The 24345-nt window shown below is 49.2% G+C and overlaps 1 protein-coding gene across 1 annotated transcript in view; it reads right to left on the minus strand.

The window, feature by feature from the left end:
- The window catches only part of Pepd (peptidase D), a 90124-nt gene that overhangs the window by 60105 nt on the left and 5674 nt on the right, over positions 1-24345 (minus strand). Inside the window, exons 3-8 of the mRNA XM_042667833.1 lie at positions 23803-23930; positions 17544-17607; positions 15694-15741; positions 15071-15132; positions 8108-8152; positions 503-578 (exon numbers count right to left, since the gene is read on the minus strand). Coding sequence (XP_042523767.1) covers positions 503-578; positions 8108-8152; positions 15071-15132; positions 15694-15741; positions 17544-17607; positions 23803-23930 — 423 coding nt within the window. The remainder of the gene's footprint in view (positions 1-502; positions 579-8107; positions 8153-15070; positions 15133-15693; positions 15742-17543; positions 17608-23802; positions 23931-24345) is intronic.

Raw genomic sequence — 24345 nt, forward strand, 5'->3', positions numbered from 1 at the left:
AAGAGATTAAACAGCCTATCAACCATCCTTGTCATTTCCTAACATTGAACTGTGATAGTCCCTGAGCTGGCACCAGGCTATCCTAGGCAACTGTCTTAATGCAGTCTGTGCAGTGGGATGTTTAGAGAATGATGCTGTGAAGCTGTTTTTCAGAAAGGAGACGATAAGCATGTTGGAATCATAGTTACAGATGAAAACGATTCTTTAAAACAAGCTGAGAAGGCCAAGATGGCAGAGGAAAGCCCTACCATCCCTGAAGCTGGGATGCCTTGTCAAGACGTTCAGTGACGATTATAGCAGTCATGCCTCTCACAAGGCAGGTGCCTCTCTTGGTCCTGTCTCCTGGTCCTCTCCTGTCTCCTGGTCCTGTCCCCTGCTTCCAGCCTCTCCAGTCAAGCTGAAACACGTAGTCCTCTTGCTCTGCCCACAGCAATGCTTGGCCTCATCCCCATCCCTCTACATCTCCCTCACCCCTGCCAGCCAGAGCCAGTGGCCAACTCACCTCTCGGTGGGCCTCACTGGAGATCCGATTGGTGTAGCGCAAAACCTCCAGTTCCATGTCTGTCTTGAATACTCGGCTTTAGGGAAGAGGAAAAAAAAAGTAAAGCGGGTCAGTGATCTCTGGCAGGGGCTGAGCCCTCCAGGGAGACCCCCCCCTTCAACACACACACACACACACACACACACACACACACACACACACACAAATACCTGCAGAGCCTGGGTCTGAAAGCAGCCTATCTCATCCTACCTGCACCCTTAACAGACATTTCCAGTATAAACAGCCAGAAGTCACGGTGCATGATAGGAAGGTGCCCAGCCTCTGCAGCGAGACACATCCTGCCTTCCTAAGCCTCAGTTTCTTTGCCCACAGAAGACAAACATAATCTACACAGCAAAGGTCTTAGCCTCTAATGTTCAAGGGCAGCACCTAGGCCCTGAGTTCAAGCCCCAGTACTAGCGCACACAGACACAGAGGACAAAGGCTCAGGACAGGTCCTGAGCAGAAGGGGCAGAAGACAGCTTGGGTTTCCAGGCAGGATAAAGAGGTGACAGGTGGTATTTGAGGCTGTGGCCTCACAGCCACACCTAGCACAGAGGGGACGGCTGAATGAGAAAGGTGACAACCTAGGCAGGGAGAGGGACAAGGATTCCTGAGTCGCTCTGACCCCAGAATCGCTAGCTACAGACTTGGAATGGCTAGAGATGTCCTAAGGAAGAGATTTATTTGTGCAATCTTTTTTTTTCCTTCCTCTTAAATATTCACAGGTCACAAACTGCCTCTGGGTATATTAAACTCAGGATTAAGACATCAATTAACTGGGGTCCAAATGCTCCACTGATTATAACAGAGGCACCCAGAATGAGACATTTCCCAAATCAGTTTCAAAGCATCCACATTGCTAACATGTTGAATAAAATCAACTTAAAGGCCCAGGAAATCTTTCTCTGCTGGAGATGAGCAAGCAAGGGAATGGCTTTGTGGGAGCTAGGTGGGTGAGAGATCAGGATTATAGGAACCTGGTCCTCAGACACCACAGAGTCAGAATGATACACCAGATAAGAATGACTGGAAAAAGCCAGGCACTGAGGGCTCACACCTACAATCCTAGCTACTCAGGAGGCTGAGATCTGAGGATCACCATTCAAAGCCAGCTCAGCCCAGTCAGGAAAATCCATGAGACTCTTATCTCCAATGAACTACCAGAAAACCGGAAGTATAGCTCAAAGTGGGAGAGCTGAGTTCAAACCCCACAACTGACCAAAAATAAAAATAAAAAATAAATAACTGGAGAGACAGCAGAGACAAAGCCTGGTTGGAATCACATACCTCAAGAAACTCAATCAGTTAAGTCCTATGTCAGGGACAGGCAGATGTGGACAGGACCCATGTGTTGACCAGGGTCTGGCTGTGCTGCCCCACATCTGCTGTAGGGGGTACTCAGAAACAGTGTTTGCTAAAATGATACCCCATGGATAACTAAAAGCTGGATGAAGACTGGCATCTCTGTCTCCTTTACTGTGGGTCAGATTCCTAATCAGCTCTGCAGACAGGCATGCTAAGCATTTAAGGATTCTGCCTAAAAAAACAAACTGATGATACCACATCTAACTCATTCCCCTTCAGGCTGAAGACACCAGGAGTACTTGAGGCACATAGCTAGACATAGTGATGGCATACCGATAATCCTTCCAACTAGAGAGGCTGAGGTCAGAGGGTGGAGAGTTTGAGGCCAGCCTGAGTTACACAATGAGACAATGTCTCAAAAGCAAAACAAAAATAACTAAGATATTTTATTGTTAGCTTTTACAACATCATCCTCTTACACACAGGAGCAAGGTATCTCACAGTCTCTTACTGCCCTAAACTTGCAATCACCTTGGATTCTAAGAAAGCCTATCTTACAGACGCATCACCCCACATTGAAATCACCCCCTCTGCTGGGCCCCAGTGGCTCATGCCTGTAATCCCAGCTACTCAAGAGGCTGAGAGCTGAGAATGGTGGTTCAAAGGCAGCCCAAGCAAACAAATCGGTGATATTCTTATCTCCAAGGAACCAGCAAAAAGCCAAAAGTGGAGCCTTGAGCAAAAAACCATATATTGAGAGTCTTCTCAATATAGGTGAACTGATTAAATTCCTCCTCTGCTTCCCTCTTCTATTTTTCCATTTCATTGCTATGGTGAAATGCCGGACCTAATCTGTGACGCCCCAGAGTCAGCCCGCTGGCCTAGGACTGGGGTTACACTGAGGCCCCTACATGCATGAAAACTCATGTTCTCTCACTCTCCTAAGAATCCCACTTTTCACCCATCTCTGTCACTAGATGGAAGGCTAAATGTCTCTTCATTAGGGAAGCAGAATGAGTCACCCTGGGCAAAATCTTTTCACATATACATCAAGGATCTAGGGGCAGGCCTGGGGCTGGTGGCTCATGCCTGTAATCCTCACTATTGAGGAGGCTGAGATCTGAGGATCATAGTTCAATGCCACCCTGGACAGGAAAGTCCATGAGATACTTATCTTCAATGAATCAACAGAAAATTGGAAGTGAAGCTGTAGTTCAAAGTGACAGAGTGCTGGGCTAGGAAGGTGGCTCAGTGGTAGAGCACTTGCCTTGCATGCATGAGGCCCTGGGTTCGATTCCTCAGCACCACATAAGCAAAAAGAAAAAAGCTGGAAGCGGTGCTGTGGCTCAAGTGGTAGAACACTAGCCTTGAGCTGAAGAGCTGAGGGACAGCGCCCAGGCCCAGAGTTCAGGCCCCACGACCGGACCCAAAAAAAACCAAAAAACAAAGTGACAGAATGCTAACCTTAAGCACAAAAGCTCAGGAACAGCACCCAAGTCCTGAGTTCAAGTCTCACAACCAATTTTTTTTTAAAAATGAATCTAGTGCAATATCAGGCATCAGCGGCTCATGCCTGAAATCCCAGCTACTCAGAAGGCTGAAATCTGAGGGTCGTGGTTCAAAGTCAGCCTGAGCAAGAAGGCCCATGAGACTCTCATATCCAATAAACTACTCAAAGAATGCCAGAAGTGGAGCAATGACTCAAGTGGTAAAAGTGCCAGCCTGGAGCAAAAGAAGCTTAGGGACAACACCTAGGCCCTGAGTTCAAGCCCTAGGATCGGTGCACACTTGCGCACTTGCACATGCATGCGCACGCGCACACACACACACGCACACACACACACACACACACACACACACACACTCAGGAATCTAGGGCACAATCTCTGTACTGCTTCATCTCGTACATCTTCTAATTTGAGATGTGTTACCCAGGATCCAGGGTCCTGGGACACTTCTCCCTGCACACAGAAGGCAGGGCAGCAGAAATAAATCTGTTTCCCATCGCCTGCTTCACGCATGCAGGGCACTTTCACTCCTGAGTAATTAACAGCTCTAAAAACAGCGCATGACTCAGTTGAACACTGTCTCCCTTAAAGCCCAAGGAGGCACACAAGGATGGCTGATACACTCGGCTCTCCTGCAATGCTTTCAGAGGCTCTTAGCCAGAAGTCAAGGCATCGAGCCATTAGACGGTATGAAAGCATCCCCCATCATCTCCTACTCTCCCCTCAGATCAATGCTGTCATCTGCAAAGCAGCAAAGTAGAACCACAGCCTAAATTATGGAAGCGAGATGCCGGCTCTTATTAAATTTCAACTTTTGACCTGCGCAATTCCAACTGCAATACCTAGCACGAGGGAAGAAATGATCCGTTATGATCTCATGTTTGTAGGGAAGAGCACGATTACAGAGGAATTTACAGGAAATCAAAAAGGCTCTGCTTGAGAGAATAGAAAACAATAAAACAGTCATATGAAGAAAATGAATGACACCCAAACAAAACTGAGAACACATCAGCTTTCCTGGGCCTGGAGAGGAGGCTGCTGTTGCTTTCTGTGCAACCAGCTCTGGGAGGAATGCCTGCAGCCCCAGCCAAGCTGCTAGCTGGGGGCTAGGTGGATGTGGGGGTACCAAGGAAGCTTAACTGCACATTGCCTCTGCTCTCCAGGCCTTCCTATATCATGGCATTGGCCCAAGATCCACAAGAAGGGATCCACCCTCCAGGATATATTTGGAGCTTTAAAGTGGGGCATAAGATTCTAGGACCAACAGGTTGGGTTTGACTGTCTTTTCTTTGGCTAAGTCATGACCTGTGCTATGCCTCAGTATCTCCCTCTGTGACACGGAGAACAACAAAGAATATCCAGTTAAATTAAAAAAAAAAAAAAAATGTCATGCCAGATGCCAGTGCTCACGCCTGTCATCCTAGCTACTCAAGAGTCTGTGAGCTGAGAATCAAGGTTCAAAACCAGCATAGGCAGGAAAGTCTGTGAGACTCTTATTCCAATTAAGTAGCAAAATGGTGGAGATGGAGGTGTGGCTCAAATGGTAGAATGAAACGAATGAAAAAAGGTAAGAGGCTGGGCGCCGGTGGCTCACACCTGTAATCCTAGCTACTCAGGAGGCTTGAGATCTGAGGATCACGGTTCAAAACCAGCCTGAGCAGGAAATCTCAGCCTCTTGAGAAGAGCTCTGGGACAGAGCCCAAGCCCAGAGTTCAAGCCCCACGACTGACCAAAAAAAAAAAAAAAAGGGAAGAGACAGTCCCAGAATCTGAGTTCAAGCCCCAGTATTGGCACATACAAAAAAAGAAAGAAAGTGGGCCATGTGCTGGTGGCTCATACCTATAATCCTAACTACTTAGAAAGCTGAGATGTGATGATCAAGGTTCAAATCCAGCGCAGGCAGGAAAGTCTGTGAGATTCTTATGTCCAATTAACCACCAGAAAACCAGAAGTGGAGCTGTGGCTCAAAGTGGTAGAATGCAGGCCTTATGCAAAAAAGTCTCATGGACTATCCTGCCTAAATTGGCTTTGAACTTCAATCCTCAAATCTCAGCCTCTTGAGAAGCTAGGATTATAGGCAAAGCAGCAGAGGCTCAGAAAAAAAAATATAGTGACATCCCAAGGGGACAGGTTAGAACTTAGAATGTGCCCCTGCCCCCAGAGAGATTGAGCAGTGAGGGCATTCAAGATCGGATGACAGGGGAGCAAAGATACAACATCGAGTTGCAATTTAATATCACAGAGCATTCCCCGCCACGTCTGGGAAGTGACAGGCCTGCCCACTATTCACCCAGAACCTTCCCTTCAGTCACAGGGCAGGGCAATAACTGTGGCTATGATGGATCCACCAAGAGTGACGAGATCACTGCAGAGACAGGAAGCCCGGAGGCAGTAAGGACAATGTGACATTTCTGAAATCCTTCCATGGCCATCAAATGCCAAATAAGTCCTTCCTGCTGCTCTTTTTTTTTTTTTTTAATAAAAGTTAAGAGGTATTGTTATTAAACGTGGGCTCCACTTCAGAGCCTTGGAAATGTCACGGGAATTAAAAGCATTGGTTTGCTCCAAAGTGACAAACTAATGGCTCATCCTTGGGAGATGAGGGAAGAGCTTGTGACCCAGCTGAGGTCTGTAGAGCGTGCCTCACTGATTCGATCTGCAGGGAAAGTAATGAGGTGGCACAATGGACCAGGCGCAGGCTGCAGACCAAGGACTTGTTCTGCCCTGTACCATACTACCTGATGCCATCAACTTGAAAGACATGGCCTCATCCTTACAGAGTGTGTGGCTGTGACAAGCCTAGATTGTAGACAGAGAAAGGAGCACTCTCTCTCTCTCTCTCCCTCCTTCCTTCCCTCCCCACTCTGTGTCTCAGATCAATACCAAAGCCCGTGGACAGTTCTCAGATCTCCACCTTCACTCAACCATCTTTCCCCATACTGCCCCCAAACAAATCCCAGAACTACCAAGCACCTATGGTTACCTCCTGCACCGCCCCCCCACACCGGTCACAATCTCAAGAATGCTCCATCCAGCTGCAGAGGACAAAACCCCACAGTTGCCTTCACTCTACCACAGTTGGGAATTTTGCCTAGTACTGTTATTTACTGATCCTGTCAAATCTGTTCCCCCATCACCCCCTACCCCACGCACGCGTGAGCACGTGTGTGTGTGTGTGTGTGTGTGTGTGTGTGTGTGTGTGTGTGTGTGTCTACTGAGTCTCCAGCCAGAGATCAGAATTACTTGGAAATGTAATTTCTTTTCAGCTCTTCCAGGATTTCCCATGATTCCCACAGTTCTCAAGACAAAGTCAAAATGGACACTAAGCCCCAAGGGTGTTGGTGGCTCACACCTGTAATCCCAGGAGGCTGAGATCTGAAGATCATGGTTTGAAGCCAGCCCCAGCAGGAAAGTCTGTGGTCTGTGATACTCTTAATTCTATTAACCAGGAAAAAAAAAAAAAATCCAGAAGTGGAGCTGTGGCCTAAGTAAAGGAGCAGCAGTCTTAAGGAGAAAAGCTCAGAGAAAGTGCCTAGGTCCTGAGTTCAAGTCCCAGTATCAGTACAAAAGAGGAAGAAGAGGAGGAGGAGGAGGAGGAGGAGGAGGAGGAGGAGGAGGAGGAGGAGAGAGGAGGAGGGGGAAGGGGGAGAAGGAGAAGGAGAAGAAGAAGAAGAAGAAGAGAGAGAAGGAGAAGGAGAAGGAGAGGGAGAAGGAGGAGAAGGAGAAGAAGAAGAAAGAGAAGGAGGAGGAGGAGAAAAAGAGGAGGAGGAGGAGGAGGAGGAAGAGGATGAGGAAGAAGAAGAAGAAGGAGGAGGAGGAGGAGGAGGAGGAGGAGGAGGAGGAGGAGAGGAAGAGGAGGAGGAAGAGGAAGAGGAAGAAGAGGAAGAAGCAGAAGCAGAAGCAGAAGCAGAAGAAGAAGAAGAAGAAGAAGAAGAAGAGGAGGAGGAGGAGGAGGAGGAGGAGGAGGAGGAGGAGGAGGAGGAGGAGGAGGACGACGACGACAACAACAACGAAGAAGAACAAGAACAAGAACAAGAGGAATAAGAACAAGAAGAACAAGAAGAAGAAGAAAAAGCAACTTGGTGGCTCACTTCAGGAGCCCACAGAGGCCACACCTAACCTGAGTAGGCAGGCCTTACGGAACCTTACCCGATCTAGCTGCACTGTAGGTGCCAGCCCCTAGGGAAGAAGGAAGGCACCAAAAGTACATGCATACAGGTTCCACACCTGTCAAGACATTTGCACAACAGGAAAAAGTTGTGTGACTACATTCCAGCAACCAGATTATGTGATGTTTCCTTCTGGATTTTTTTACCTGCTATCTGAGCAGTGTCTGCCTTGTCCTATGGTAGGAGTTTGGAAAGACTGGAAATAAAGGAGGGGCTGGGGGCACATCTCAAGTGGTAGAGTGCCTGCCTAGTAAGCCTGAGGCCTTGGGTGCAAATGAAATGTCACCCTTCTATACAGCACTTCTTAATAACAATAAAATTATATTAAAAACAAGACAAAAAAGAAGAAGAAAGGAAATGACGGGGGGAGGGGAATAAAACAATCAACAACCACAAACAAAAACAAAAGAGATTTTTAAAAAATCAAGCAGAAAAGGCTGAGACCGAGAGAGGAAGTTGTAGATATGGATTTCTGGTTTTCTGAGTGACCCTTTGAGTAGTGTAGGCAGGAACAGGGAAGTCCCCCCATCTCTGTAGCTGAGCAGGACAAACAGCCCAGGTAGCTACAGACCAATACTCACCACTCAACAATCTCTGGGTGAAGAATGGTGTTGTTGACATTGAACCTACAGAGAGGAAAAAACCAAGGGCATTAGTTCAATGGTCTATACAGTGCCAGGCAAATAAACATACCATGACCATAACCTCCTGGTACCCCCTTGCATGCTGCACATTTTCTGCACACCTGGCCACCTGCTGCCTCCTCCGAATACTGTCAGGGGCAGAGCAAGCTTTGTGTGTACAAAATACCAGCCTGCATCCCCACCAGGCAGACAGACAGCCTCTTCTGTCAAGCATACCAACATATACTTATGGACATACCAGCAAGGAGGGAGGAAGAGGAAGAAACGGAAATGATATTTAGAAAAACAATGGTTTAGATGGGGGCTGGTGACTCACACCTGTAATTTTAACTACTCAGGAGGCTGAGATCTGAGGATCATGGTTCAAACCCAGCCCAGGCAGCAAAGTCCCTGTAAGACTCTAATCTCCAATGAACCACTCAAAAAACAGAAATGGAGCTGTGACTCAAAGTGGTAGATTGCTAGCTTTGAGCAAAAGAGCTCAGGGACAGTGCCCTATTTCCTTTTTGATAGACAAAAGAAAAAAAAGGAAGGAGGGAGGGAGGAAGGGAGGGAGGGAAGGAAGGAAGGTAGGAGGGAAGGGAGGGAGGGAGGGAGGGAGGAAGGCAGGAAGGCAGAAGGCACGCAGACAATGGCTTGTTGAGAATGAACTATGTAACTTGTAGGTGGGAATGGGAGGGAAAAAGTGGGAGAGAGTGAGAAGGATTAACACTATCCTAAAAGAAATATACTCTAAGCCGGGCGCCGATGGCTCACGCCTGTAATCCTAGCTACTCAGGAGGCTGAGCTCTGAGGACCGCGGTTCAAAGCCAGCCCGGGCAGGAAAGTTCGTGAGACTCTTATCTCCAATAAATCACTAGAAAACTGGAAATGGTGCTGTGGCTCAAGTGGTAGAACGCTCGCCTTGAGCTGAAGAGCACAAGGACAGCGCCCAAGCCCAGAGTTCAAGCCCCACGACAAAAAAAAAAAAAAAAGAAATATACTCTTTACCTGACTTATATAACTGTAACCCCTCTGTACATTATCTTTATAATAACAATTTTTTAAAATGCAAACTAAAAAAAAAAAAGAAGACAATGGCTGAAGACTTGGGAGAAAAAATCCATCTATGTGATCCCATAAAGCTCTATGAACTCCAAGTAGTAAAATCTTAAGAGATATATACAGAAGATCATACATCAAACTCAGGACTGCCAAAAGACAACACAGGAATCCATATTCACAAATCAGTTGTATTTATATACTTTAGCAAAATAACCTGAAATGAAACTAAGACAATTCCATCTACAACAGCATCAAAACAAATAAAACACTGAGGAACTATTTTAACAAAAGAAGTACAAGACACACACTAAAAACTATAAAACGTGATTTTAGCTAGGAGCTGGCGGCTCATACCTGTAAATCCTAACTGCTCAAGAGGCTGAAATGTGAGGATCACAGTATGAAGCTGGCTCTGGTAGGAAAGCCCATATTAACCACTCAAAAGCCAGAAGTAGAGGTATACCTCAAGGGGTAGAGTGCTAGCCTTGAGCAAAAGAGCTTAGGAACAGTCCCAGGCCCTGAGTTCAAGCTGGTGGCTCATGCCTGTAATCCTAGCTACTCAGGAGGCGGAGATCTGAGGATCACAGTTTAAAGCCAGGCCAGGCAGGAAAGGCTGTGAGACTCTTATATCCAATAAATCACTAGAAAACCGGATGTGGTGCTGTGGCTCAAGTGGTAGAGCGCTAGCATTGAGCTGAAGAGCTGAGGGACAGCACCCAGGCCCAGAGTTCAAGCCCCACGACTGACAAAAAAAAAAAAAAGATAGTGTGTGGTATTAGCATAAGGACAGACATACTTATTAATGTAATAAATTGTGCATCCAAAAATAAAACCATGTGGGGAGGGAAAAGACTCTGATGAAGAAGCACTGGATACTTGGAAGGACACATTAAACTGTGACATATTATACGACCTTTTGAAATTAAGAAAAAGTAAAATAGGGGCTAGAGGCTTGGTTTAATCGGTAGAGCACCAGCCAACGAGCAAAAGCATCAAGGTACCAAGTTTGAGTCTCAGACCAAAAAATAAAAAAGTAAAAATAAAGCAAATAAAACAGCTAGGCGCTGGTGGCTTAACGCCTGTCATCCTAGCTACTCAGGAAGTTGAGAGCTGAGGATTGTGGTTCAAAGCCACCCTGGGCAGGAAAGTCTTTGAGACTCTTATGTCCAATTATCAGAAACCTGAAGTGGAGCCGTGGCTCAAAGTGGTAGAGCACTAGCCTAGAACAAAAAAGCTCAGGGACAGTGCCCAGGTTCTGAGTTCAAGCCCCATGACTGCCAAAACAATAATACTGATAACATATTGTTAGTATTACTATTTAAAAAAAACACCAAAAAATCCAAAAATATGTCCATACATTTATGAACAATTTATCCTTTCTTTTTTTTATCTTGGGGCTTGAACTCAGGACCTGGGTGTTGTTCCTGAGCTTTTTTACTCAAGGCTAGTGTTCTTTCACTTTGAGCCACAGCATCAATTCCCATTTTCTGGTAGTTAATTGGAGATAAGAGTCTCGGGGTGGGCTGGGAAGGTAGAGTGCTTGCATTGCATGCATGAGGCCCTGGGTTCAATTCCTCAGCACTACATAAACAGAAAAGGCGGAAGTGGAGCTGTGGCTCAAGTGGTAGAGCACTAGCCTTGAGCTGAAGAGCTGAGGGACAGTGCCCAGGCCCAGAGTTCAAGACCCATGACCAACACAACAACAACAACAAAAAGTCTTAGGGTTTTTTTTACCTGGGCTGGCTTTGAACCATGATCCTCAAATCTCCTGAGTAGCTAGGATGACAGGGTTGCACCACTGGTGCCTAGCTTGATCTTTTATTCTTTTTTTTTTTTTTTTGCCAGCCCTGGGGCTTGAACTCAGGGCCTGGGCACAGACTTTGAGTTTCATTTGTTCAAGGCTAGCACTCTACCACTTCAGCCACAGTGCCACTTCAAGCTTTTTCGGTTTATGTGGTACTGAGGAATCGAACCCAGGACTTCATGCGTGCTAGATAAGCACTCTACCACTAAGCCACATTCCCAGCAGATCTTTTTAATTGTGGTATAAAGTACACAGAACATAAAATTGTCTTTTTAACCATTTTTCAGTGTACACTTACTTTAGTGACATTAGGCAGACTGCTGTACCATCATCCTTACTAGTTCCTGCCAGGGCTTTTCCTCACCCCATGGCGGAACCCTGGGTCCATTAAAAAGGAACTCCCCATTCCTCCTCCCCATCTGTTGGTAACCACTGCTTTGTTTTATGTCTCTATGAATCTATTTTAGGTACTTTGTATAAGTAGATTTACATGATGTTTGTAAAAATTCACTTTTGACAAGGGTGTTGAAGCACAGTTGTTTTAACAAACACTGCAGAAACAATTGGTCAGCCATATGAAAAAAAGATGAAGTTGGAACCCCACCTACCACCACATGCAAAAATTAACTCAAACTAGTATACTGAGTATGGTAGTACATGCCTGTCATCTTGGCTATTTCGGTAGACGGAGAGCTGAGGATCAAGGTTCAAAGTCAGCCCAGGAAAGAAAGTCTGTGAGCCTCTGATTTCCAATTAACCACCAAAAAAAACCCAGAAGTAGCTCAAGTGGCTCAAGTGGAAGAGTGCTAGTAGCCTTTAGCAAAAACTAAAAAAAACTAAGTGACAGCACCTAGGCTCTAAGTCAAGCTTTAATACTGGCACGAAGGAAGAGGGGGGAGGGAGGGGAAGGGGTGAGGGAGAACACGCAGGCATCTCCCCATCTGATCCCCTACTCCAGGACTGGGACAGGGCCTCCCCTCGGGAAGATTTCCACAGATCCAATCTATAACCAACTGAATTAACTACTAACTTGATAGGCAAGCCAATAGTAGCCAGAAAGCCAGAAACAACAAATTGGCATTTTGTCATATATCATCATTTTAATAATGTCCCTCTACTGCCTGGGTTTTAAAATTCACATCTTCTGATATTAATATTCCTGCTATAACAAATTCAGCATTTCATATTTAACTGCCTAGTTAAATGGAATTAATTTGTAACCAATTGTCTTCAAATATGCAAAGCAGTTTCATTGAATACCAAAGGTAAAAAATAGGCTTGTAATGAATAACTACTGGACAGAAAATATGGGCCCTGTCCCTCCCTCAGACAAAGGAAGTAAGCAGACCTCGGCCTCTATAACCTCACCCAGAAGTCTGGATACAAGCTGGACGTGGGTGAGTCTGCTGTTATCCCTTCCTCCTTGCAGCCAGTGGAGAAAGGTGGACTGGAAGGGTCCATCAGGACAAGGTAAGAGGTTAAGCTTGAACTTCTATTACACTGGAAAGATCAACTGTGGTTTGTGGAGGTGGAGGCATCTCAGAGAAGCTAAAGAAAAACTTCCAGGATAAGGAGCTTCAAGGGGCAGCAGGAGGTGACTGCGGACAGAGTGGTGGAGGACTAGAAAGCAGAGCGACGGCGAGATGCATGTGGCTTGGGAAATAGGCTATTATTATCCCCAGCAAATGGCTGGAGAAGTGCAGGGCAGACAGGTGAATGTGGCTGTGAGCCGCAGGGGCCCTCAAGGTCAAGGTTACTCCCAGCCTGGCTCAGAGGTCGGGAGGAAGACAGAATTGGGTGCTGGACATATGGGTGAGTGGGAAGCCAGGAAGGGGGAGGGTCAAGCTGGACTCAGAGGCCAGCAATCCAGATGTGCAAGGAGGTGGGAGAGGGGCACCTGCCGAACCTCCAAGTCAGCATCCATGGCCTGCAAAGTAGGGAACACTGGTTGAAGATTCCTGTCCCAGAAGACCAGCCCTGTGAGTTTACACAATGAGATGTGAAATTTGGGACAAGCCTGCAAGGGAGCCAAGAGCAGGGACAGTACCATAAGTAACCAGGAGACCCCAGATCAGAGAGACCAGTGTGAGGGTTCTCCCTTGGGCAGACCTGAGCTCCTGTCCATCATCTGGGTGTGATGATGTGTCCACCCAGCACTGGGCACAGAGGGCATCTCCCAGCTCAGCCAAGCCCAATAAATTTGTAGCCTGTGGCGCTCTGAAACCAGCCTCTGCCTGGGCTGGACCAGATGGTGCAGCCAGGAGCTGGAAGGGATGGTGTGGCATTCAGGCAGTCCCTGGCATTCTGCAGTATCTGAATGCTAACTGGACAGGGTTGACATTTGCAAGGCATAGGCTCATTCAGGGCTCAGATAAGGTCTGTGGGGGGGGGGGGGGGGTTTAGGACCCACAGGGGACAGAGGCTGAGGGGTCTGTCTATTGGAAAGGAAAGCCAGAGTTCATAGCAGGAATATCCACCCCATGGGGAGCAGGGAACATAGCCTCCACTTCTTTTCCCCACTGGCAGTGATTATGGCTCTGGAGCAGTTTGGGGCTCTGCCTGCATCTCCATGACACCTCATGGAGTATTCATCCAGGAAGTCAGCCATGCTGGAGTCCACCAGGCCGGCAGCATGACTACACATGGGGTTCAAGGTCACAGAGCCAGTGTGGTGATCACTAGGGCACCCCCTCCCAGTTCAGGACCCTTCCCAAGAGGCAGACCCAGCCTCAGAGATCTGGTGGAGACATCCGTGGTGCTGGATGAGATAGGTAAGCAGGGTTCCTGAATGTGGGCACCTGCAGTGTGTCCAGGGGACATGGGGAGGCTGAGCAGAGACACAGCTCCTTAGTGGTGAGCATATCACCACTAGGCTGCTCTGGGCAATCTCTGGAGAGGATGCAGAGATTTGGATGATATAAAGCAGCAAACCCAATCCTGCTCCTCTACCCCCATAGCTGTTATCATGGGGGTGGGGGGAGACTGATACATATTCATGAGCTCATAATCCTTCCTAATCACCCCTCCACCGCACACATGCACGGTCCCACAGCACGCGCTAGCTCATACATAATTATAAGGCGCATCTTCTACCACTGCCTCAGTCCACCAGAGGACAACAGAGGACACAGCGGCTAGGAGGATGTGTGGTGGGGGAGCGAGCAGGGGTCCAGACTGAGGACCAGGGCTGGGGGTGGCCACATCTACCCTTGGCAGCCTCACAGAGCAGGGGTCTCCTCATGAGGCCTCATCTACAGCAGGAACAGCCCTGCCAGGCAGGCCCATAGACACACCACTGCCCCCAGAACCGGCCACTGGCCAGCCTTGGCAAGGGAAGAGCACACACATAACCAGCAGGCAGTGCTCTCTGAGGGTCATGGGGGTGAGGGCTGACATGAAGAGTGAGCTGCCGCTTGCACGGCACACGGGGAGCTGCTGCTGAGAGCTGGCCAGGGCGGTGAGTGGGCAGGATTAAGGGGCAGGTCTGTATAGTGCAGGGAGCAAGGAACACGGTGCTAGGGGCACTGCTCCTGAAAGTATTGATGGGTAAATTCAGGCAAAGTAGTTTTCTCCACATTTCCTCAAAATGTTCAGTCTTGGTGGGTGCATAATCCTAGCTACTTGGGAGGCAGAAATCATGCGATCATGGGATCGGCTCAAGGACAGTCCAGGTATCAAAGTTCAAGAGACCTCATCTCACTCAATGGCTAGGCAGTGTTGAGCACCTGTATAATCCAAGCTATGGGGAAGCACAATGGCTGGGCGCAGCGCACATGCCTGTCACCCCCAGGGTAGGAAGTTGGCAGCCCAGGTTAGCCCAGTAGAAAGCCAGACCCTAGTTTGAAAATAACCAATGTAAAAAGGAACGGGAGGCGTGGTTCAGGTAATAGAGTACTTGTCTCATAAGCAAAAAGCTCTGAGTTCAATCCCCACAGGAAAACAAAACAACACCCATCAAGTCAATCTTTAGAAATCTCCTATACGTGACACGCTTGTGCAGACTGGGGGGTAAAGATGAGGATGGAGAGATGGCCGTGGGCCCCTGGACTCACCTGCTGATGCCCTCAAAGGATGCCTCTCGGCAGACACTGCCGCTGTCTGTGTTGACACCACGCTGGAGGGGGGGAGGGGTATGTGAGAACAGATACAGGGTCCCCAGGGCCTGTCCTGGAGGGCCTGTCTTATCCAGCCAGGCTCAGGACAGTAAGAACGAGAAGCCCCACTCCAACGAGCCACCCCTGCTCTCCTGCCTTGCCTGACAAAGAAGTCCCAGCCAAACATATACCCTAATAAAACACACTGGGCCACCTCTGACCACAATCAACAAGCAGAACCCCTCCTTCGCTGCCACCACAACCTTTCTTAAAACAATGGAATAGCCAGCTAGCTACTCAGGAGTCTGAGATTTGAGGATCACAGTTCAAACCAGTGTGGTCAGCAATGTCTGTGAGACTCTTATCTCCAATTAACTAGCAAAAAACCAGAAGTGCCCACTGTGGCCTATAGAAAGGACACAGCACTTCCTGTCTCCAACAGGGTCAGTCATTTGGACTGAGTCTCTGTACTTAGCACAGTGGTGGTGATGATTCCTCTCATGTCTTGCTCCTCCCCCATGACCCTCGGAAATTCCTCCCCAGTGCTAAGCACTCTTGGTTCTTGAACACCAGCCACTTACCAAGGTGAGGAGGACAGAGGGGTTCTGTGATGTCAGGACACTGGCAATCTGAAAAGGCAGAAAGCAAAATGCACTTTAGAACAGCCACAAAGTGCAACTGAGTTGATAAGCCACCATTACTTAATAATGAGCACACAAGCTGGATGCCAGTGGCTCATGCCTATAATCCTAGCCTCTCAGGAGGCTGAAATCTGAGGATTAAGGTTTGAAGCCAGGTCAAGCAAGAAAGCACATGAGAATCTTATCTCCAATGAACCACCAAAAAGATGGAAGTGGAGGTACGGCTCATACATTAGAGTGCTGGCCTTGAGCAAAAAAGCTCAGGGATAGTCCCCAGGTCCCGAGTTCAATCCCCAGTATTCACACACACACACACACACACACACACACACACACACACACACACACACACACGACCCAGTTGAGCAACTGGATCAGAAAGCATATACTGCCAGGCACTGGTGGCTCACACCTGTAATCCTAGCTACTCAAGAGGCTGAGATCAGAGGATTGTGGTTCAAAGCCAGACTGTGCAAAAAGTCCATGGGACTCTGACCAAAAAAAAAAAAGCATTTACTCAGTTGGTGCTTGGAGAATGGCTGAGCCCCTGAGCCTGTGAACAGCCTGGCTAAGGCCCTTCCTCCCCCTCCCAGCTCCTCCTGGAGAAGTGGGGCGGGCTTAGGAAAACGAACAGAGCTGTGAGTGTCAGGCCCTGAGTGTGTTGTTTCACTGATGTGAAGGGTCTGCATTCATCAATGCACAACGATCCCGTCAATTACGGCAGCAGAAGCGGCTCGAGCAGGCACTTGGGGATTGTATCTGCTATTGTCCTTGGGAGAGGGAACTGGATAACAAATGTGTGGGCTGATGCTTTTTCTCTCCACAATGACTCTCCGGACGTGCTGGTTAGGAACAACAGAGGAGAAAGCCACCCTTGCCATGCTGCCTGGTGTGCAGGCAGATCAAGGCCCGACACAGCAGGCCCGCTACATGTCTGTCCGCCTGGCAGGACGTCTTTTATTGATCCCATTGGCTTGAGTGGACCCCGGCTACCAACACAACTGCAAAACATTTCCTGGCCTGGCAGCCCCCAATCTTCCTTCTCCACAGAGACCCATTAGTACACCCTAAAAAATCTGAGTCACAAGCTCAAAATGCAGCCTGGCACACACGACTACAGTACAGTTCTGACAAGCCAGTGCCTCTGTCTTGTGGTAGGCCATGGTGAGCATCGATCTCCCAGGCAGTCCAGTCTCTCTGGCAGTCAAGATGGAGCAGTGTGGGCACAAGTGGAAGATACCCAGAGACGCCTGCCTCAGACAAATTTGACGGTGAACCTGTAACTGACTAGGACCTCTGAGAGGCCTTCCAACAATGAAGGCATTGGTCAAATGTCTGTTGTTGTTGTTGTTATTGTTATTAGCATCTAACTTTACACTGAGGTGTCCTTGCCCTTCCTTTAGCTAATCCTAAACATGTAGAGAACTCATGGGACAGGGAGACGACACTTCACGTGTAAACGTTTACTCAAGGTTCTGTTATGCATCTAAAGTTACAGTGTATATCTCTGGAAAAATAATATGTATATCTACCTTTAAAAAAAAATGAAGGCCAAGTCTAAACCCACAGTGACTGACAGATCTGTGTCCATCTGTGTGTAAGCCACATCCCTTGTTATACCTCAGTGGCTGCAATCCATGGCACTAGAGGTACTGCCTAGCCCAGGGATGGCTTGCTCAGATGGGAGGTCTGAGACAGGCTTCCCGCCTCCCCCTGATTAGGATAGTCAGGTGTGCTGCTGGGGGGCTGGTGGTTGGCTGTGGGAGGAGTGAAGATACCCAGCTACTTACCTCATCCACGTACTGGATGTCATCCACGGCGTATTTCTCCTTGAAGTATTCCTTAGAATGGATCCTCAAAGGAAAGCACAAGGAACCCAGGATCAGGGCATGGCAATGACTCAGTACAACCCCCTTCCTGCCCCCTGGACCCAGGCTACAAAACCCCAGGCCCACATGTCAGACTGGCATAGCACTAAGCAGGTCTGCCTCAGCACAGAAGACAGTTACAAGGTGATCACTGGAACTGCTCCTGCCTCCTCCTTCCTCCATTCCCCACCGAGCCCGGCCAAGTCCATCATTCAGTGTCCCTCCATCTACAGACACTGAGATCCCATGGGCTGTCAGTCAGTGTGCCCCCTACATTCAGGCACAAGCAAGCTCCACTCCCCCCTCCCAACTTGCCAGGGAGTCCCTTTCAAGGAAACCTAGCAAATTGACATGTTCAAGTTGTCGATTGCAATATAACTCAATAAGGTAAGAAAAACAATTCAAGCTTATTCCATCCAATTTGGAAAATCAGCCAGGGAGAAGATACAGTACAGTGGAGGTAGAGGCCTAGACCCACCTTTCAATGCCCTTCCCTCTCCCAGGGGCAACAGGCCTCCACCCCCTACCCCAGGTGGGTAGCTGAGTCAGAGGGAAGGGCAGTAACCATACCAAGGGAGGCCATCACCGGCCAAGATCACCAGAGGAGTTACCCCCATCCTTTTCCCACCACCACCCTCCCTCTCCCCGCCCCAGACTGTGGTAGCCTCTTGCCACTAGCAGGTGTGACATCTAACAGAGGTCTTCAGGCAACATACAGAAGACAGTTTCCAGGTTCCCCTTCCTGAGCCCTCAGGCATGTAGATGAGGAAGCACTGGGGAGCCCCAGATCAAATGAGAGGGAGAGAGAATTACAAGGTTCTATGGCCTACACCACCCTCTTTGTGACAGTCTGAGAACTGGAGTCCTCCAGCTCTCTCTGGTCTCCACCCAAATGTTCCACACTTGACTCCAGAGGTACAGACCACAGGGCTCTGGGCCAGTAACAGAGCTCAGAGCTGCCCAGAGCCGTCGAGGCCAGGGAAGAAACCCACTAGGGCCAAGGAACTCATCTCACTACTACCCAGAACATTTTTTGCTTCTTTGAGTTTTTTGAGTGGCAGTCCTAGGTGTGTGTGTGCGTGTGTGTGTGCATGCGTGTGTGTGTGTGTGTGTGTGTGTGTGTGTGTTTATTTGGACATAGTCTCACAGGCTTTCCTGCCCAGGCTGGCTTCAAACCACAATCCTCAGATATCAGCCTCCTGAGTAGTGAGAATTATAGCCGTGAGCCAGCAGTGCCCAACCACCTCTCATTTCTTTTCCCTCTTGGTCTTGCTAAGTGGTCACTGACCATCAAACTCCCATCACTAATTAAATTTGCACAATTCAGTCACTTCAGCTTCTGCATTTGAGACAGGACTCAAAAGTTAAATGGCCAAGGTCTGACACCTCCATTAGCACAGCCTCTAGTAACTAGTCAGGAGCAGCTTGGATAGAAACTGCCACATGCCAGGACTCCCGAGACTCTGCTGCAGGGCTGGCTTACAGGGAGCTCAAAGACCCTTTACTCCTGAGCAGTACTATCCAGTACTGAGTAGATACTACAGATTGCATAAAAGCATGATCCAGAAAAGCAACAGGTGCCACTGGCTCATGCTTGTGATCTTAGCTACTCAGGAGGCTGAGATCTGAGGATACAAGTTTGAAGCCAGCCTGGGCAGGAAGTCTGTGAGACTCTTATCTACAATGAATCAGTAAAAAAGTTGGAAGTGGAGCTATGATTCAAATTCTAGAGCTTCAGCCTTGCGCATAAAAAGCTAAACCAGGCGCTGGTGGCCCACAGCTATAATCTCAGGAAGCTGAGATCTGGGGATCACAGTTCAAAGCCAGCCCAGGCAGGAAACTCCATGAGACTCTTATCTCCAATGAACCACCAGAAAACTAGAAGTAGAACTGTGGCTCTAGCCTTGAGCAAAAGACCTCAGGGACAGTGAGTTCAATTCCTATGACTGACAAAAAAGAAAAAAAAAAAATAACCAGTCTAAGAGAGATGAGTCAAGAAGGGAGCTTACCCACCTTCACATTTTCAATGCAAGGGACAGCTGTGGCAGAAGTCCCCTCAATTCACAGGATCTCAATCCCCAGGACCGAAGCAGCCCACTCTGCCAGCAGGATGAGTTCCAGGCACCCGGAGGCAGGACTGATGCCTCCTCTGGTACAATGAGCGCCAACACCCTGCTGGCGGGCCCAGGTGGGAATGGGGCACTAAATTAATGTCCTATGCTACAGACAGGATGGAGCCCTCAAGAAAATGAAATTTCAAAGAGCAAGGCTTGACGACTAGCTGACCACCTGCATACGGTTAATGAATAAGTAATAAGGCCAAATTACACCAGTCACCATCAATTTCCAGCGGCCTGAGCCTGCCTTCAGCTCCCAACAACACAGCTGCCTTTCATGCTGCTTGCGGGCAGCGGAACGTGGCAGGCCCTCGCGGCAGAGTGGAAGTCAGTAACCATTTCAAGATGTCATTAGGTTGTCAGAGAGAAAGAAGCAGCCCTCTCCAGTGCAGCGCGGGCGCCTCCTGCCCGATCCTGGAGACCTCTCCTGGCGTGTGACCACATCAGCGCTATCTCTGGAGGGCCTGGCTGGGGACGCTGGCAATTTCTAGGATGGCGGGACAGGAGCTCCCTGAGGTAGGCTGCTCAGGAAGAACCAAAAGAATCCTGGCAGCCGTCTTTCAAGAAAGGTTGTACCCCTCAAAGTGGGCCCCGTGCCCTCCCTCAGCAAGGCTGAGGCCAGAAAGAGGCTGGGGGAAAGCCTTGGGCTTCCTCATGATCCAAGATGTATTCCTGGAGGCAAATGTCAGGCAAAACTAGACACACACATCGTATACACATCATACACCTGCCACACATATCCCATATGCCCACAGCTACACACCCCACCATACATGTCCACCACACACACTAAAAGGAGCCAAGTGCAGAGGGTTGGAGCCCCCAGCCCTGGGCCGCTCTCTTTGGCCATCCTCCTGTGCAGCCTAAGGACCAGGCAAGTATTTGGAGGGGGACATGGGGGTGGGGGTGGGGGTGTCGGGCATTGAGCACTGCCTCCCCATAAACCTAGGCCAGGCTCACTGTCTCTGGTTGTTTGGCCAGGGACTAGAGCAGAGCTTCTAAAAGGATCTTCAGGCCTTGGTCCAAAGCTGCTCCCTCCCCCTCCCCCTTCACCCTCCCCCCCCCCCCCAGCTCAAAGCTGTCCAGGGCTCTGAATCACAGAGGCAATTTCCTGCCTCTTCTGAGGACCCCAGACATCTCACAGTCAAGGCTGTCATCAGCTAAACCCAATTCTGATCGAACGTGACGGGGAAACGCTCTCGTGTCAAAAAGCCTTCACACTTTTATGAGCAAAGACTCCAAACAAAAATGAATTGGAAGCTACCATCCACCTGCTCTAACACGCGCCCTCCCCATCCCCCCCCCCCCCCCCCCAGCAGCGGCTGCAACCCTAACAGCAACACAGACGGTTCGTGCAGGAGGCGGCAGATCCTACAGGCGGGGGAGTTGTTTCCCCGGGTGACTCTGGATTGTAGTATCTGCCAGATGGATTTTCAAAAGCCATCAGATAGAAGCTCAGAAGGAAGCTGAGAAGCTGAAGGTCAAATGCTCAGTCTGGTGGGTTTTGATTGCAAAGGCCAGGTAATCCCAGAAGCCTCTCTCCTGATGCCCTATTGATTACGACACCGTCTGGAAGCAGCTTGCACATCAGATCTAGCCACTCCCCAAACTCCAGCCCAGACAACCAGCCCCTTTGTCTGGCACTACCTTGTTGCAGTGAAGCCTTCTCTCCCAAAGATTCAGGACCAGGGGGATTCAGGAGAGGACCACCCCAGAGCACAGAAAGGAAAAACCCTGCTGATTGCAATGCATCCTGGCTGTGGGGCCAGAATTCCCCTTGGGACCAAGGCTGTCTGGTCAAGCCTGCCAGCATGCACACGGAACCTTCCCACCAGGGAGACCAACTCGGCAAAGACTCAAGGTCACCCCAGGCTGTATGTCTGCACAAGTCTGCAAAACAGGGGCAGACTAAAGGAGCGCTTTAACGGCCTCTGTGGAACCCAGCTGTGGCCAAGGTATAGAATATTATTACTGTATTATTGAAGAGTACACTCCAGGAAAACCAACTGCTAGCAGCTGTTTTCTGACCAATCAGGCCCTGGGTTTTAAGCCCTCACTCAAGTCAAGTGCCATTTGGTTCCTTAGATGAGGATGAGGAGTGACATCCACTCAAGCTTAGCCACTGGAATGGTACAGACACCAAGGCAGGGCCAGGACCCTCCTCTCAAAGCCTCAGCTGACATCCATCCTCAACTCTCAGATAGGTACTCCCATTTCTTGCCCGCACCAAGAATTCATAAGAAAAAGTAGACAGAGAGATAGGAGATATACCCAGAGCCCCTCTACCTTTCCAGACAGTTAGGGCCCTGATCAGACTTGACCTGAAGCCATATTCTACCATCACTGTCCGTCTCTGGACAGGTATGTGCTCTGACTGCTAAGCTGACTTTCTGAGAAGTGGAACATCATGGTAAGCCAAGAGGCAAGGCCACCATGAGGCTGAAACAGCTGCCAGGTCAAAATCACAGGTGCCATTCAGAGCCATGGGCCACTTGGAATGGGGGTCCCAACCACTCGAGAGACACTCCACTGATAATTCTGCCCTTGTAAACTCCTCTTTGGAGAAAGAATTCTGGGAGACTTTTCTTGTAAGACCAGCTCTTAAATGCTGCCAAGGTTTTATGGTTACTAGGTATCAGAGTGTCCCCCACAGAGTCAGGAATTGAAGGCTAGATCCCCAATGTAGCAAAGTCTAAAGGTAGGGCCTAAGCTGGACCACCAGTAGCTCACACCCTGTAATCCCAGTTACTCAGGAGGCTGAGACCTAAGAAACATGGTTCAATGAATCTCAACCTTCCCCACCCACAAAGCCAGCTAGACCACGCGCCTTCCAAAGGACCAAGATCCTCCAGGAGGAGCAAAGCCCACCTCTTCTCTGATGCCAACTCTGCCTGAAGCTGAGGGTTGTTTGAGGTTTTGGGGTTTTGTTTTGCTTTGTTGTCTTTGTTTTTGTTTTGTGTTGGTAGTGGTGGTGGTAGTGTGTGTGTGTTAGTACTAGGACTTGAACTCAGGGCCTTGTGCTCTCCTTTTGCTTTTTCTACTCAAAGCTGACATGCTACCACTTAAGCCACAGCTCCACTTCTGGCTTTTTGCTGGTTAATTGGAGTCTCACAGATTTTTCTGCCTAGGGTGGCTTTGAACTATGATCCCTATATTCTCCATCTCTCCTGAACAATTAGGATTACAGGTGTTAGCCACTATCAGTGCTCAGCTGAAACTGAGCCTTTACAACAAAGCTTAAGGCCTAAGGACGTACCGGAGCCCTGCCAAGCCCTGGCCAGCAATATGTGGGCCTGGACCCCCCACCCAAGATGGTAGAATTGTCACCACAGATGTTGTTGAGTCCATACAGACAGGTTTGTGGAGGGAGGACAGAGCAGCAAGCAGAGGAGGTGTGGCCCGCCCTGTGAGGCCCTGACCCTCCCAAAGACCCTCATCCTCCTAGCAGGTAGCCAGTCACTCACAGCAGCCACAGACATGCCAGCCTAGCTGATAATGAGCATTCTGGGGCGCTGGGCAGCAAAGACTGCAATTTATACATTAGTCTGGAATAATCACTCTCCAGGCAGAAATGACAGGCTGGAAGGCGGGGTCCTCTGATCACCTCAAACCTCCTGGATAAGCACAGCTTCTGCTCCATACTGTGAGTGAGCAGAAACGGCTCCTAGAGGCCCTGGGAGCTGGCAGGTGCCATGGAGGATGTGCGAGGCCCAGCTTCGGAGCCCACATGGTCACAGAGCACAGCTGGAGAGCCACCACCTTGTCTCACAGAGGAGTCAATGGAGGACAGACTCATCTATGGCCAGAGGCAGGCATTGAGGCACGCCTGCAAATGAGTGATGTACCTCAGAAAGCCCCACCACCACCACTGCCCTCTCTGATGCCAATCAGATGTACCAACAGGCACATTCAGGCCCCCACACCATACCCATTCAGGACATACAGGGGAACTACCCCACTGTGGTCAAAGTAACTCCACTACTCTGTCCCTCCTGACCACCCCGGCCCACCCGCCAGTGACCATCTACAGCCATGGTAATGATGACACGGGAACTGCTCCTTACTTTCCCATCCAGGTGGCATAGCTGTCAGGGAGCCTGGGAACAAACAGAGTTGACTTCCCACTGTCCACATCAATGACACCGTAGCAGCCTGACTCGATGACGCCAAATGCCCAGTGAAAGAAGGACTCCTGTGGCAGCAACAGGGAACCTCGTTACCCAGTGACCAGGACCAAAACAGGAAGTGCCAGAGTGAAGACATCCTCTTTCCAGGCATCCCTTTCCCCCCTTGGAAACTGTCCCCCCCACCAGCCCTGTGCAGCCCACCTCTCTGCTGTGAGCTGCCCACCTAGCTACACCATGGATCTCCACTCCTGTCTGATGCTGTGGTACAGGTGCATGTGCCAGGTACACGACAAGGTGCCCCCAGCACCAAGCTCCAAGCACTAGTCAAACACCAGGCCAGATGCCTCATTCCATCCATCTTACTCCTCCTCCTATTCCCTGGGGTAGCTGATGACGTCAGTGTTCAGCAGCAAGAATCAAGCTAAAATGCGTCAGCAAGGTACAAAGTGGAGGAGGAGCTCTTCCGAGATGAGCCCAGAA

This window comes from Dipodomys spectabilis, unplaced genomic scaffold (assembly GCF_019054845.1).
Source record: "Dipodomys spectabilis isolate Male_0828 unplaced genomic scaffold, ASM1905484v1 ptg000422l, whole genome shotgun sequence".
Lineage (NCBI taxonomy): Eukaryota > Metazoa > Chordata > Mammalia > Rodentia > Heteromyidae > Dipodomys > Dipodomys spectabilis.